The sequence below is a fragment of the Lottia gigantea genome, assembly GCF_000327385.1.
Source record: "Lottia gigantea unplaced genomic scaffold LOTGIsca_61, whole genome shotgun sequence".
Lineage (NCBI taxonomy): Eukaryota > Metazoa > Mollusca > Gastropoda > Lottiidae > Lottia > Lottia gigantea.
The window spans coordinates 832,856-849,568 of NW_008710086.1; the positions used below are offsets into that span (position 1 = coordinate 832,856).

General features: G+C 34.7%; 2 protein-coding genes across 2 annotated transcripts; both read right to left on the minus strand.

Moving 5' to 3' along the window:
- Positions 1 to 1,532: 1,532 nt before the first annotated feature.
- LOTGIDRAFT_128503 (hypothetical protein) lies at positions 1,533 to 7,315 on the minus strand (the record flags this gene model as incomplete). The annotated part of the gene is made up of 13 exons (XM_009064249.1): positions 1,533 to 1,624; positions 2,064 to 2,185; positions 2,479 to 2,636; positions 2,865 to 2,985; positions 3,307 to 3,507; positions 3,933 to 3,967; positions 4,335 to 4,504; positions 4,682 to 4,785; positions 5,103 to 5,218; positions 5,595 to 5,718; positions 6,161 to 6,306; positions 6,414 to 6,552; positions 6,990 to 7,315. 13 exons carry the CDS (start codon positions 7,313 to 7,315, stop codon positions 1,533 to 1,535), a joined length of 1,854 nt encoding a protein of 617 aa, XP_009062497.1.
- Positions 7,316 to 8,470: 1,155 nt separating this feature from the next.
- Positions 8,471 to 16,458, minus strand: LOTGIDRAFT_220321 (hypothetical protein). Its single transcript, XM_009064250.1, has 14 exons — positions 16,372 to 16,458; positions 15,418 to 15,487; positions 14,484 to 14,671; positions 14,013 to 14,061; positions 13,645 to 13,729; positions 13,250 to 13,415; positions 12,422 to 12,615; positions 11,742 to 11,799; positions 11,289 to 11,378; positions 10,595 to 10,652; positions 10,173 to 10,255; positions 9,611 to 9,712; positions 9,235 to 9,294; positions 8,471 to 8,858 (listed from the first exon to the last, which is right to left on the minus strand). Exons 1-14 carry the CDS (start codon positions 16,414 to 16,416, stop codon positions 8,700 to 8,702), a joined length of 1,407 nt encoding a protein of 468 aa, XP_009062498.1. The 5' UTR covers positions 16,417 to 16,458; the 3' UTR covers positions 8,471 to 8,699.
- Positions 16,459 to 16,713: the final 255 nt, after the last annotated feature.

The following is a 16,713-nucleotide window of genomic DNA, read 5'->3' on the forward strand; positions in this document are numbered from 1 at the left end:
ATTTAGTAAGAGAAACCTAATAAATATGATGTCTGTAGTAAATTATTTAGTAAGAGAAACCTAATAAATATGATGTCTGTAGTAAATCATTTAGTAAGAGAAACCTAATAAATATGTTGTCTGTAGTAAATCATTTAGTAAGAGAAACCTAATATATATGATGTCTGTTGAGCCAGATTTGTGAATGCCTTTATTCTCTGATGAAAATAGTAGGCTATGTCCCAGTCCAATTATCCCAAGACAATAATCAATAAAAATAATCTTTATTTGAAATCAATTTAAAATCCATTACATCAATAAATAAGGTGAAAAATATCAGACAAAATATGCCAAAATCATAAAAGATTCCATTCAAAATAAATTCAATAAATTATATTTTGGCAGATTTGGTCAGGAGAGATATAAAACTTCATCAACTATATATATTTTAAAGTCTATTTAAGGAATAAATGTGGATCTTGGTATCGTTATAAAGAATAATTACTGATTGATCATGTGACTGGACAGACAACTGACCTAGCAAAGTGAGGAATGTGCGTTTAGTCACATGATCAACCAGTCTTTAGTTTCCTATGATAATAACACGATCTTGATTCATTCTGATAGACATAAAATCTCTTCCACTTTTTAAAAAAAAAAATGTCATATCGCTTCAATTTATCAATGCTATGTTGATTAGTAATTTTTTAAGCGTTTTTTTAAAATTGGTATACCAGTGATGGTTGAGAATACTGAAGAACTATCTTTGGTTATGTATGTTTTCACCAAATTTGGTGTTGAGTGTTATAGAAGATAGAAGCACTGGCCCAAGTCACAAGAAAAGAACATACTTGTTTTGCATCAATTATCAATTTGGGTATTTTGGTTGGTTTGCCAACAAACAGTATTGTGACACCAACTAAATTCAATGGTTAAACAACTGTTAAAATTGAATATAAATTTTCTTCAAAGAGGTATATCAACCAAATCCACCAAAATGTACAAAAGGCAAATAGAAAATTTCTATCAGAAAGTATATTTTGGTAGATTTAATTGTAAAAATGAACTGAAAGACAATAAATATCCTGATTTTTCTGAGTTCCATCAGACGAAAGTTTTTATGCTTATTTCAACTTTCCGTCTTCATCCAACAATATTATACTGTTTAGCTGTAAGGGATTGTTGTCAGAAATATTGTAACTTTCAGATCATTGGAAATTTACAAACTATGAATCCGGAGTCCTGTTTCATAAAAATAACAATAAAATTAAAATTGGACGAAATACAGTAATTTGATTGGATAAAAGAGTAATTTAATTTTGAATATTTTTGACAACCCATCCCATTGTTGAGACCAAATCAGTATAAATATTGTGAACTCAGTAAATCAGGATTTCAGCTGTTTAGAAAATAATAATTAAAAACAGCTGAATTTGGTCTCGTTCCCTAAATAACTCAATAATCACATTCTAAAGATTACGATAATATCCTCATTTTTACATTAATTGTTCCTTTATCAATGTGATTATTGAATAATCTAGGGTTTACGAGGATCAAGTAACTCGTAAATCTAGTGCTGATATCGGAGGTTTACTATCGTATGATTGGTTAATATCACAACTATTACTACTGGACGATGGTTCTCCTGTATCTGAAATATAAATTATAATTATTACAAATACATTACAAACAATCCCTTTACATTTCTGAATTATTTGTTTATCTTGTAAATCTTGCCCGATGTAGGTAATTTTCTATCAAATTGATGTATTCCAATGCTGCAATCCACAGTCCCTACTTGTGACCTAGGCCAGTGCTTCTATAGGAGAGTATATCTTATAAAACCTGTTTTCTTGCCATTACACAACAGGGATCTGTATTTTCACAAATTTCTTGATCCTTATTCTTTAAAAATTTACTTCTTCTATATTCTATTAAGACTTGCATCTTGCATTAGAAAACATACCTGTCTAACACCACCAGTAAGTGATATTATACTAGTGATAAAATCTACATGTATTTGTATATATAAAATTTGTCCAAACCTTGAGAAGATTGATGTTGATCTACGGAGGATGAAACACTGATATCTAATTCACCACTGTATGGAGTTTCCAGTAATTTTAATACACGTCTTATTTCAGAGTAATCTCCCTTCTCGGCAGCATCTATTGCATTCTGGGCTATATAGTTACGAAGTATTATTCTAAATAAATAGAGAATATGTTTATTATTATATAAATATTATTGAACACTGTGAGAAAAGAAAAGTTGTAATAGAGCTAAGCAGACCATGCTAACTTTTCAAACCAGCTGATGGTAAGCCAACCTCTTTTTGGAGGAGTCCACTGCTATACAACTTTTACTCCCGATTTTGCCATTATTTCGACAATATTATTGCTAGTTAACCTGTGTCCCTGTACAACCACAGACATGCATTCATCTTCAAATACATATTGAATATTTGATCCACTTTATTTGAAACCATGACAACTATACCTTGGATTATTCTGATTCATAATTTTAACTCGATTCTGATTGGTTAATAAAATATCATCTTGTCCTTCTGCTTCTAATTTCAACCTATCAGAATACTTCTTTATCCATTTCTCCCATAATTCCCTGTCCTTACTTGTCTTCTGTTCTTGAGTCACATCCTGGAGAGGAAACAGATGTGAGAAAAATTTGTCTAAAAATCACCGTGGAGAATTTCAAAAACGAAAATATATGACAATGTTTATATCTTTCTCAATCCAGAACCTTTTTTCAGTACTGTTTTGAAGCTGATATTCAAATTCACACGAAAATTAATCAGCCAAATTTCAAATAATAACAAAAATGTGAATTAAAATTCAAGATATCTAATTCTTTGCGCCAAAACAAACCTTTAATTCATTCAATTTCTCCATCTTCTCCAGTTCTTTTTCAAACGCCTCAAATCTTCGGCCCAGAATTGACAGGAGATCAGGGTTCGTCTGCATCAACATCATTAACATCTGCATCTGTCTATAAAATAGAGAAATTATTATCAAATGCAGTGAGGGAAAATTTGCCAGGGCCAGGACAGACATCAGCCTACTCATTTTCAATTTTTAACTGTTTTAAACGTGCATCAGCTTGGATCATTGACAAGGGAAACCAGGTTCCAAAATCAGCTAGTATTATCTCTAATTTCCCCCTGAACCCTAGACCTTCAAGTAAGCGAGCAAGCGTTATGCTCACTAAGCGACTGTGAGCAAAAAATCTCCAAAAATACCAACCTATATTAATGATGAGACATCTCAACTCTGCGCTAAAAAACCCACGGAATTTAAACCTTGTATTTACCTTGGATCCATGGTAGATCTGTTAGCTTTCCGTAATTCTTCAATCGTACAACTCTGTGACACAAGATACGACAAAATTTCAGCTTTCTTACTCTCATAGTCCTCACATTGAGGCAAGGGGAGAGAACTCAGACATCTAAATGTATTGGTGAAGTCACTTCCTGTTTCTTCCATGGTTGAGAATAATGCTTCTACTAATTCTCTAAAATTCAAAATAATTTTTGGAAAGAAATAATAAAAACTCTTTCCTCGGGGAATTTGCTGAGGCTTTAATTAAATTTTGGTTGAAATTTCTGGAATAAAGTGTGTTAATGATAAATCAATATTAAGACATAGATTATAGGTGATGTTTTGCAGCCAATACAAGTCTGACTTGTCACTGACTTAGGGTAGAGGCTTATATCTTTGTCAAGACAGCATATTAACACTTTTAACACTAACGCAATATATACCCGAGCAGCCGGTATACCGGCCGTTGCTAAGTGACATCATACAACGTTAACGTCATACGTTTTTACTTTTATTACTTGGAGTTCTGGGTATATGACGTTATATTTCATTTACACTCAGTGTTCAAAGGGTTAATATTCTATGATTGGGGTTAATATTTAATTCTTATTTACTTACTGATCTTCAGGTAAATCTTTATTTAATAATCCAAGCTGAAATAATAATTTAAAACACAACTTTAATTCTTAGATATTTCTTGACAAATAAACACTTCATACAAATGATATTTATCATCTATCAGATGGCAGAATACAATTTTATGGTATACTAATCCTTACAATACCACTTTAAAAAAAGTAGTATACCATGTTCGGTTGCCATTTGCGTTCAATTCGATAGTAAATTAGATATCATACTCAGGTCCCGCAACCTTGTTTCAGAGTAGAGTTATGCATTTTGATAATCAAATTAGCTTCACAAAATGGTGGGACCTGTCCCCAAGTCCCTATCAGGATCTGCACCAATGACTCTATCCTTTACATAAATAAATCAATCAAATCAAATGATACTGTAGCCTACCTTTTTCCTCATCTTGTCTTTATAGCACTTACTGAACTCTTCATCAAATAAAGATAGAAATGGTTTAGTTTGGTCGACAGGGACAGCCTCTTGGATTGCCTCCCCTAGTTTCATACAGTTCCACTTACAGATCTCTGGTTGGTTTTTATAAGAATATCTCCCACCATCATCTGGGGATAAAAACAGTTATAATTTTTTCATTTTTCATTTTTCAATTTTCAAATTAAGCATATCACATAGCTTGGGTTTAAATCATTTCCAAGCCTAACTAAATACTATAAACATTTTTATTTCAAATATCTAAGTATAGATTTACTAACACATAAGAGATCAGACCTGACACCTACCTGATCCATTACAGATAAAGTTGGGATCATATCTATCCATAAACCCATACGGACCGTAATCTATCGTCAAACCAACTATACTCATATTATCTGTGTTCAATACACTGAAAATAAATTAATGAAGTTTTACACCCTACATTCTGCTCCAATTAGGAAAAATGAAATGAAATGGAGTTTTACATCCTATTATGTTTTTTGTCCCAATCGGGAACAAGATAATGATGATAGACAAAATAATGAAATGGGAATTTTGACAGGACAGCAAAAAATAGTTTATTTGTTTTTCATTCCATACTGTCAAAGGTCTTTAAAATACACATAGCCTGAAGCCCAAGGTAATCATCTGCACCCCTCTAACTCGTATGTCTCACTGACAAGGAGAAATCATCTAACTACAGTGAAATGAAAGTATATACCTTACCCATGACACCAGCCTACAGCCTGCCAGTCTGCTACCAGTCTAGCTGTTAGTTTGATTATCTCCTTATACATTTCTATATACATCTTCATTTTATCATCAGAGAATTCTTCCCATATCTACAGTAATCACAAACTTCTCACATATATTAGTTGGAACATTACAATTTGTTAAATTTTATTTTGAATTGTTGAACAATATTTGTTTTCTGAAGCTGGCATGTACTCTTTCTTTAAACTCATATAAGACTGGGCCAGTCAGCGTCGTCTCCACTGTCTTTGATTATCAAGGCTTCGTAACAGAAATTCCTTGACTGACAAATTGTAGTGAAGTTGATATGGATAAACAGTTTGTAAAGACAACCTACCTGAGAGTAAAAAGTTTGTACAGACAGCCTACCTGAGAGTAAAAAGTTTGTACAGACAGCTTACCTGAGAGTAAAAAGTTTGTACAGACAACTTACCTGAGAGTAAAAAGTTTGTAAAGACAACCTACCTGGGGGTAAAAAGTTTGAACAGTATAATCTAACATCTGTATTAAAATATCTTTTCTTCCGATACTGGGACCACCTCGTCCTGTTTGACTATCTACAGGTTTAAATATCTCAAACGATCCAAACCTATAATTAGGAAATACTGACTCATGCTGAAGATACATGTTTCCAATATAAAACCCTCATCAGGAGTAGAGCTCATTTCATACAGCTGACACTTGTTTCAGAAGTAAAGTTCTCTTCTGGTATGTTACATTTTTTACTCAAATTATCTAAATGCTCTCTTCTTATATTGAATATGTGGAATAGCTATTGGTAGAAAATTAGATTGGAATCTGCTAGACGCATATGTGTCGTGGGTTCAAATCTCTTCATGTTAAGAACAATTCTGCTGCTACAGCCAGTGCTTTCGAGAGTTGGCTTTTACCTGAGGAAGGGCTAAAGTGACAAGGGTAGAGAAAAGAATCTTACTCATATCCGATCACAATTTTCCTTGTCTCAGGGATACATCAATTGAGAGTTACTCCGGCAGATGAGGGGAGGGTAGGGGTTTGCTATTTAGTTTTACCTGAGAAAAGTTGGAGCTATTCTGAGAATGATGGTACATCGTTCTTGTATCGGGTGACCATCATAAAATATATCACGGACTACTCGAGAATCAGACGTTACACAAGTTCCAGCTCGTGTTGTTGGGATTCCAAGGTGATGTATTGCCTGAAAAAACAAACAAAACTTTTACAATTTATGCTGCCCATCCTTTATTTTTAAAACACAGTCTAAAAAATATATGTTTTTATGATGAGAAAAATTAAAATTCTAACCTCAGAACATAGAAATTCCCTAATACTACTTCGTAGAACTTTTCTTCCGTCAGCGCTCCGACTGTACGGTGTTAGCCCCGCCCCTTTAAACTGAATTTCCCAGCGTTCTTTTTTCTGGTTTACAACTTCACCTAAATACCTGTAATAAAACATTCAAAATATTAAACACAAGTGAAATGAAATGAATGGAGTTTTATGTCCTACTTTTCTGCACCTTGTAGGCTGCAGTGAGGGAAATTTTGCCAGGACAGCAGCATTAGCCAAATATCAAACACAGGGATATATTAAGTCATTAAAACTCATCAATAATATACGAGTAGAGTTAACCCCCTTTATATCCAAAATGTTGATGTAATTGGATAAAAATATGAACTGCCCATTACTGTGCTACTTCGATAAAGTGAACCATAGTCCCATCAGACGTGTCATATTTAACAGAAAATTTTTTATCTTTCTATCTTTAACTCAAGCTTCTGCTATATAAAAGATTATAGAGAAACTTGCTGAGATTCAACTAAATAGAAGAAAATTAAAAAGCTCTGTAAGTGCTGCTGTAAGAAATGCTTTGTGACTTACATGGTAGCCCCATCACCAAGCTGTCCTGAAAAATATCCAAATTGATGTCCACAGTAACAATGAGCAGCAGGATCACATCCAGGCAACAATTTATTACCACTAAAATATTCAGCAAATTCTTTTCTTTCAAATTCAGATTCTGGGAGATCTAATATACCCATTGCTGTACTAGACACTGCGACTAGTTTAGGGTTCTCTACTGGCATGGGTTTCACTTTAGAAAAACAGGCACCTGCAACTTGTCTTGGACGATTTTCATCACTTGGATCAATTGGAAGACTGCGTAAAGCTAGATTATCAAAGTTGAGAGTTTCTAAAGTAGCCATCTTTGATAGTTTTCTGAAGAGAGGAGCACAGTAATGTTTAGCGTTAATCTTGAGGCGGTGTAACATCAAAACCGATTACAAAAATTTAAAACTTGATTCTTGAGTCCCCTAATTGCAGTTTAGCAGTCTTCAGGATGGTGGGTCTGTATTCTCTCTGAATGTTTCACACTGAAAAGTGAAAAGTAGACAGCACACTTATAACAAGCTCATGAAAACTGGGGGAGCAGACAATGTGGTTCATTTAATTGAGGTTGCACCTTGCAAACAGTTAAAAAGGAATTTTAAACCACGATTATTTGTAAGATGTCACAGAGTGGTTATTCTATTGAATTTTGAATCTATTGACATGATTGAACTGGTGAATCAGATCTGCATCTACAGTATAAAAATTATAGAAACCTTTTTAGTATCAGATGCTAAATTGTGCAAATGGGCCGACTAACTACTTGTGAACTTTTGAATGACCGAAGTGAAATGTGACCAACAGAAACTAGAGAAAAAAAGGTCACCCGATTTTTGCTATTCTCACTCAGTTTAAAAGTTTTGAAACCTGACAACTCTTCAGAATATTTCTTTAAGCTTCAATTTATTCTCATACTTGTTCTTTTAGCTAAAAACTCAATTCAATTCACTTTTTTTTCAATAAAAACTCACTTTTGTAATAAGTTTACATAAATCCTAAACCGGAAATGTAGCCATTTGATCCTTCAAAACAAGAGAGCGGATATTTGGTTTCAGACTACAAATATTTCTCCCTATCTTCATGTCGTCCATTATAGTTTATTTATAAACTATTTAATTGGTTCTATAAGCAGTTTGTGATTATTAGTGTTAATCTATGATGAAATTGAACTCTTATCAGGTCTGCCCAGGGGACTACGGGGGCTGGGCCCCAACAAATAAAAAATAAACCCCAGCACGAAATCACTCTATAAAGCGCTAGCCTATAGCACCATAGATCTAATTCATCACAAAATGTATTGTCTCAGATTGCTGTAAATACTGTTTGAGTGCTTCTGATTCTTAAAAAAGGTTGCCCTCCCTTTTTTCAGATCGCTGTGAATGGCACTTACGGGCACATTTTTCACTAAAAATTTACAGAACCCCATCGAAATTTTGCAACTTGCTGTTGGCCAAATAAAGAAAATTTTAATTCTTCAAGGTAATGATTTATAAAAATTACAACAAATAAAAAGATACAATCAATTATGGATGGACATTACAATCAATGCAGTGGGGGTGCCAGTGAGGGTGCGATTATGGCTGGAATTTCAAATAATAGAAAGACTAGATTTGAATCATAATTTTCATAAGTAGGACGTAAAACTCCATTTCATTTCATTTCAAACAGTTGACCAAAATCACAAGAAAATATTTCATCGCATTATAAAAATCTATGTATAAATCTATCCAATGATATTTTTAACTGTGAGATATTAAGCGGTATATCTGAAATATATTGTCCAATCTCGTTACGTTTGGTTACTATGACAGTGACTCCAACAACCAATGGAATGATAGAATAGCTTAAACATCGGATTATCTGTAAAGTAGAAAAAATAGAGTAAAAATTAAAGCGTAAAAATGATTTTAAAACTGTTTATGTGTATTGGGACACTGATAGCATTGATTTGCACCATTTTCAATCAGACGTATGCAATGTGGTTCTTGCAATTTTATGACGTCACTATCACACAGGCTTCTAAGAAATGATATCTAAATGCCTTGGTGATAGTGACGTCATAAAACAATTAGTTTAAGGTCCAGTTTTAATTTGAGCTCCTCCAAAATAAGCAAAGTGGCTGGCGTCTTTATCTTCCTCTTCAAGAACACATAATTGCACTGTGCAACTGGCGCTCTCAATTCAACTTTCCTTGTGACTTTTATTTTGGCAAATCAAATATCTTTTTCCGTCTAACCTTATCTTGTGTTTTTCTGCGTTCGATACATTGATGATACCTCGTCCTGGTGAAGGAGACCTAAAAAAAAAAACAAGTATAGGCTTTATGATTTAATTAGAATCAGATTATAGTCAATTTCGCTATTTTACAATTTTTGTTAAAACACTGTTTGGTCAGTCAATGTTTAACAATACGTATTTCTTAAACAATGCATTCGATTGGTTGAATATATAATGACCTAGAACATGAGAGGCATACCAATATTGTAAGATCATTAATAGCTTGTTGAGTCACCACATAAAAAGAAAACAGAAAACGAAACATCCAGATTTGCATTTGAATCAGTTTGAAAAGTCTGTTTGCTTCAGAAAAATTTGAAATTCTAAAATCTTACCATCGTATAAAGTGGAATCCATGATTTAGGAAATAATTTCTGTAAAAAATTATCCAACTTTTTTCTCAATAAAAATAATTTAGAGTTGACAGAAGATCTCATCTGAAAATAAAAAGAATATTTTGTATTAATAAGAAGTGGGCGCTGGGAGCGAGTCGGCTGTTTCATGTCCAGTTTCAAATCATCCCAGAGCAAGTATTTATTTAAAATTTGGGCCCAATGCAAATACTTCCTCTGAAACATTCAGAAACTGAATTACATGTCATAAACTGGCTCAGCGAAAACGAGGAAAAGTCTTTGGCCTCGTTCTATTTTTTGTTGGAACGGGGAACTGGACCCGAATGTAAATTTTTTTTTGAAGAAGGAAAGACATAAAATTTAAAAAAACAAGTACCAACGAAACCCGAAATCCATAACAAATATAGGCGAAACATTGGTAGCAGCTAATGAACTTTTCACATTATAAGTGGGTAAGTATTTCATAATGAAGAGTGGTATCAGGTGTCTAGAAGAGTAAGTATACCCTGTCTGATCAACATCTAATAAGAGTATTCTCTCCTACCTCAATATAATTATACATAGCCAATTCACAAATAGCTGTAGCATCCACATGACGTTTCTCTGTATAAGCTGGTAAAACTTTCGCTGAAATAGATAGACAAACATTTTCAGACAACTAAAACAGAACCTGAAACATGTTGTTAATCAGAGTTTCACGCATTGCAATATTCAGACAACTAAAACAGAACCTGAAACATGTTGTTAATCAGAGTTTCACGCATTGCGATATTCAGACAACTAAAACAAAACCAGAAACATGTTGTTACACAGAGTTTCACGCTATGTGATCTTTAGACAACTAAAACAGAACCTGAAACATGTTGTTACCCAGAGTTTCACGCTGTGTGATATTCAGACAACTAAAACAGAACCTGAAACATGTTGTCACTCAGAGTTTCACCCTGTGTTAAAATATAAACTTACTAAAATCATTTTTGTATTCATCCATTAGTTCATCTAATACAATACAATCTTCAAAACCCTATAATGACACATTTTATATTTTCATGAGCTGTGTGGCCCAGTGTATAAAATGCTTGTTATAACCAGATCCAGACATAGGTGGAAATGAGATGAATGGAGTTTTACATCCTACTTTTCTGAGCCATGTCGGCTAATGAAGACGGTAGGTATAGATGGAGATAGTACCTTCAGAGTTTTCAACCTGGTTTCTCCAAAAAGGAAAATAGTTTATTCATTCGAATGAGACAATAAATGAGGCGGCGAATGCTACAGGATGTGCTCAACAATTGTACAGAGTAGACTTAAGACGGTGTCCTGGCAAAATTTCCCTCATTGCACACTACAGGGTGTAGCCTGATTTCACTAGCCCAATCATTTGCAGAAAAGTAGGACATAAAAGTCTGGCATGTGATGATCTTTAATAAGTCCTGCTTTACTTTCCAGCTAACCCATGCGGTAAATTGTTACTGGATAATCTGGGGAAGATCAATGCCAAGAGGTCTAGCCAATGACGAACTGGTAGACAGGATCAAGTTGTAAAAATATTTTGTCTAATGAAAGATTGAATACCTACAATAGCTGGCAGTATGAGATGAGCTATTGTTGTTTTACTATTCAAAGTATAAGTAGTAGAAAATATCAGGACCTAACTTACCGCGTTCATCCCCTGCCCATAAAATGGCACCATAGCGTGAGCAGCATCACCCATTATCAACCCTTTCGTTCCAACATGGTACGGATGACACTGAATTAGACACTATATTAGACAATTTCCTACTTTCACTATAGAAGCACTATGGCCGAAGTTATAAATAGCTGCCTTCGTGTTAACAACCCCATGGTCCTCAATACAACTTGTTGTTGGTAATAACAAGCAAAGCTTACTCTTCCAGAACACATGATAGCACTCTTTGACTAGACTTGCCAACCCAGCATTCCTTTTAGTATAGTAATAATGATGTACATGTTGATGGTTCTATGGACTTGGCAGCCCTAGCAAACAGTCCACACTGCTAATGTTTTGAGGTATTCTTTGCAATAAATGTCGAATAAATCATTAAAGGGATTAGAAACAGGCAAGAAACCTCGTCCTGATCCCTTTAGATACCTTAATAGATATGAGTGGTTGAGCCGGAGTGGAGGACATTGTTTCTTTGATATTCTCTCTGAAAAATAAATAAAATAAATCAAAATAGTAGAAATATTAGCAAAGCCACGTAAATGTGACAAACAGAGGTCTGGGTCGGTCAAAATACATAATTGAAATATAAAGACAATTCTAAAGTTTGGTTCTTTGTGTTTAAAAGTGAGATAATGTCTTTATCTGCTGAAAATAAACTCCTCAAACCTTGGAGCTTGCACCTATAGCACTTCCACAACACTTCCGCATTTGGAATGTAAATCTCCCCCCCCCCCCCCCCGTCCCACCATAATGTAAGTCTGTTCCCAATTTGTACCCCCACTTACTGGAGGCTACTTGTGCCCGCTCATGCCGCCAATATCCGTACGAATCTCCAGCATCAAATATGTTAGATATTTTCGGGCCATTATTAACACCGGCAGTAAAATGTGCTCGTAGCCAGACATGATGTTGATATCATGTGATGTACAAAATAAATCCCTCTACCATTATGTAGCAATCACATGATCCACGGCAAAATTCCGCCAAGTGAAATACGCTCTCAAATATTCACCAGGTTTTCCCCTTCGTTATTGAGCATAAAAAAATCTCTGCCGATTATAATCCACATGAAAAATACGCTCGTGTACCCCTAGCATTATACTTACTCTTCTAATAAGGGAATGGAATCAGGGAAATATTTCTGGAAAAATTCGATAATATCATCTTTGGTTTTCAGAGATTCAAAGTTTTTAAACGGCATAAAGAGAGTAGTGGTGTAGGTTTTATCTTGATTAGGTAATGCTATCATCATAAACTCGTTTCGTGGCCAAATATGTAAATAATTTACTTCCATAGCAAACTGAAAATATAAGAAACAGTTGTTGGGATATTTAAAGAATTCTAAATTGGTGCTCTGGCTGGCATATGTGTTTCAGGGACAGTATTTTTTCAACAGCCCAAGTATTCTGTTTATGTGTGGGGGGCAGCACGGTTAGCTGAGTTGCCCCAGTGCACCGGTCACTATTTTCTGATTTACACAAACCCATTGAACTTCATGATTTCTGACACTAACCTTGGGATTTTTGACACTAACCTTGGGATTTCTGACAATAATCTTGGGATTTCTGACAATAACCTTGGGATTTCTGACAATAACCTTGGGATTACTAACAATAACCTTGGGATTTCTAACGATAACCTTGGGATTTCTAACGATAACCTTGGGATTTCTAACAATAACCTTGGGATTTCTAACAATAACCTTGGGATTTCTGACAATAACCTTGGGATTTCTGACAATAACCTTGGGATTTCTAACAATAACCTTGGGATTTCTAACAATAACCTTGGGATTTCTGACAATAACCTTGGGATTTCTGACAATAACCTTGGGATTTCTGATTTCTGACAATAACCTTGGGATTTCTGACAATAACCTTGGGATTTCTAACAATAACCTTGGGATTTCTGACAATAACCTTGGGCTATCTGACCTGATTTTGTTTGGGGTGTATAGTCAACTCGACGTAACCATGGGGTATATATTCCTGTTGATAGTCCAACCTCGTCCTTTTCATCATCTGGTTCCGTACTGCTGAAAACGCTCCGTCACAACCAATTATCAGGTCACATGATACAGTCACCTGACTTTCATCTGCTCTAAAAATAGTTCAAATATTTAATTCATAATAGTGTATACCAACAACATCTTCACAATGTCAAGGCAGTGGCGGAGCCAGGTTTACGGCCTGAATTTCTAAGTTATGAGATTACATATTCTTTACAGTATTTCTGTTGAGGGCTCTTACAGGCTGTGTTTAACAAACTCGAATTTCGTCTGACCACAGAATTGTTATCAGGAACATCATTTAATATTTCTATGACTCACCTTTCAAAAATGACCATTCCCCTGTCAAAATCACATCGTATCAATTTATGTTCAAAAAGCAATTTGATACCCTTCTGTTCAGCAGCTTCAAGATACAAAATATAATGATTAGGATCTCAATGATGTGATGGAGAAGATATAAAATATAGTATTGAAGTAAATATTCACCCAGTGACTAACTAAAGTCAGATGATGCAGGTCATGAAAGGCTTGGACGAGGAGGTTAAGGGCAGCTCCCCAGAAAGGAAGCTTCTCCCCCTCCCCCTCATTTCATTCTTAACAGTCCTGTGCTCAAAACAATTATTCAGTTTCGAGAATTAATTCAATATAAATCTGCCCACTTTAAAATAGAATAGAATATTACTGACCATTCAATAAAACTTCATTTAAATGTTTTCTGTCAACTGACATAATGTACTGAAATAATCAAAATATTATATAACCATTATTAGCTATGTGGACTCTCTATAAGGGATGCTGGATTGACAAACCTAAATACCAAATAAACATTATTAGCTATGTGGACTCTCTGAAGATGAAGGGCTGTCTAGTTGACAAAACTAATTATACCAAATAAATATTGTTAGCTATGTGAACTCTCTTTAAGGGATGCTGGATTGACAAACCTTAATAACAAATAAACATTATTAGTTATGTGGACTCTCTTAAAGAAAATTGGTTCCCTTAAACATACTGGCTGCCACTCTTAATGAATATGATGTTTGTAATAAATCATGTATTCAAATAAACTTCAAACCTTCAAGTATGTTGTAAATCATTTACTCAAAGAAATTCAATAATTTAAAAAAAAAAAAACAAGCCAATAAAAATTGTTGAACCTGATGTTTTTCACCGTATGGTATTGGTCTTCGAGTACCATCTAAATCATGTATCATTCTAGCGTGCATTGGTATCCCATTTTCTACTACCATGTCTTCTAGACCCACCATCTTTAAAGCTTCACGTCCCCTCCGTGACAGCGCTAAATTTATACTTCGCCCTTTTACATGAAGTTGTGTACGAATATCTGAAACATGTTAAAACTATTAAGTGATAGAAACACGATTAATAAAACACAAGTTTACTGTATACTACTTTTGATTTTTATTGTGCACAACATTTCAACAAACACCCCCCTCCCTCCTCTACTACACCTCTGATTTCTATTTGTGATATAAACCAATGAAATATGTTATCTATAAATAAAAGTACTTATTAATTCACTGTCACCTCCGTGTCTTATTTATGGATGAATAATGAATGAATGAAAACACCAAACATCCCCTCCACTACAAAACGCACTTATTTTGTATTTTTGATATTAACTAATGAGGCAGATGAATTTCAGTTTTATTTTAACAATTTATGGCCTCTGTGGTTTGGTTTTGGATGTATAAATTATGAATGAATGACCCACATCTTCTCCCACCCCCCCTTATCCTGTAGTTTGTACCTGTGATTAGAGGTAAGTATGTTATCTATGGCTTATCTTATTTATCTAGAATGAGACTGTGACGGGTGGTCAAATACAACACACCATACATAACTTATAATCAGTCTAATCTTGCTTATTTGCTTAAAGTCCATTTTGGACAGTTGACCCCCAATTCACGATCAAGCTGTTCTGGTGTTTAGCAGAAACATGTATAGGCAGTGTGGAATGAGTTCACATAATTCTCTATGATGAAATTTCAATAAAGCTGTTCTAATGAGGATTGTGTATCAGAAACATGAGATGAGCTCTTGTTAAAAAAAAATGAATACTTATCTTACCTGCTCTCATTTCATATAAACTCACTTTAAATCCTCTTTGAGCCAAAAAACAGGCATTTAATGCTCCAACCTGTAAAATATTAAAATAACAAGTTTTACTTCAATCATTGAAAAAAGGCTACAGGTTCCCTCACACTATAGTGATTTCCAGTTGTAGATGTTTGTGAATAATGAACTCAGTTGCATGAGAGTTTCATATCGAAACTTGAGACTGCTTTTCTTTTTTGGCAATCATATGCACCATAGACAACTGTGTAAGGCAGTGGCGGAGCCTCGTTTACGTCTGAGGTGGGGGCGGGGGGATATCTGTAGGTCTCCGAATTTCTAACCTAGTTATGAGATTTTTGCCCGAAAAACATGTCTTTGGGGCTGCAAGGGGGCTGCCCCCTCTCCTCCCCCTTTTGGCTCCGCTACTGGTGTCAGGACACCATTACAGATATATACAGAAATCAAAATGTCAAAACCTGAGCATGATAATAAAGTTTTACTTCCAAATACTCTGTCCACGTATTTTTAAAAAAGCAATTCTCAAATTTGGTGTTTGAAACGGTTTCTCTGTCGCCAAGTCAACGTATAGAAACTATACAAAGGACATAAGAATAATATCACACATAATAAGCCTAGTTCACACCTTGAAATTAAAGCAGAATGCCCCTTTAATAAGACAATAAATCAAAGTTTTTTCAACAAATTGAAAGTGTTAACCTGTAAAACATAATTCTCTTAAGCTCTGGTCGAATGGGGTAACATGGAAATAATATCTAGTCTATGTGACTATAGACCAAGGCCTCAAATGCTACAACCTAGGGCACATTAAAAGAGTCTTTGACAGTTGAAAATTTGGAAAAGAGTAGGCTTATGACGCTGTCTTGGCAAAAACAACCATTATTGCTCCCCCGGACAATCAAGTCTGGCTATGGTCCAGCCTTGTACCGGTGAAAAAGTAAAACTTACCAGCCCTCCTCCGACTATTACGATTTCTTGCCCTGTCGTCGCCATTTTTTTAAACTTTCACTCTACCTTTATATCATACTAGCTCAATGGAAACGTTTTATATTGTAATCTTTATTCTAAGCTGCAATTCCTAGAGATTACGGACATATTGTTACTATAAGTAAAAATAAACTAGAGTCGTGTAAACATCACGTGACCTATCTTTCTTATCTTATTGGATGAGGTAACTAAACCACGCCTACTGATTTGAATACTCTCAGGTATCACTTGGAAAGTAGAGGGGTGGGGGCGATTCTCAGGTTAGGCAAAAGACTGTTCCCTTTAGTTTCACCTGGTAACCCA

Excerpts from the sequence above, each read along its gene's own strand:
- LOTGIDRAFT_220321 (XM_009064250.1), bottom strand. The coding sequence starts at position 16,416 with ATGGCGACGACAGGGCAAGAAATCGTAATAGTCGGAGGAGGGCTG. Across the intron at positions 14,672-15,417 it reads TTTATATGAAATGAGAGCAG|ATATTCGTACACAACTTCAT; the intron begins GTAAGATAAGTA and ends AACATGTTTCAG. Across the intron at positions 10,653-11,288 it reads ATGGGCAGGGGATGAACGCG|GGTTTTGAAGATTGTATTGT; the intron begins GTAAGTTAGGTC and ends GTGTCATTATAG.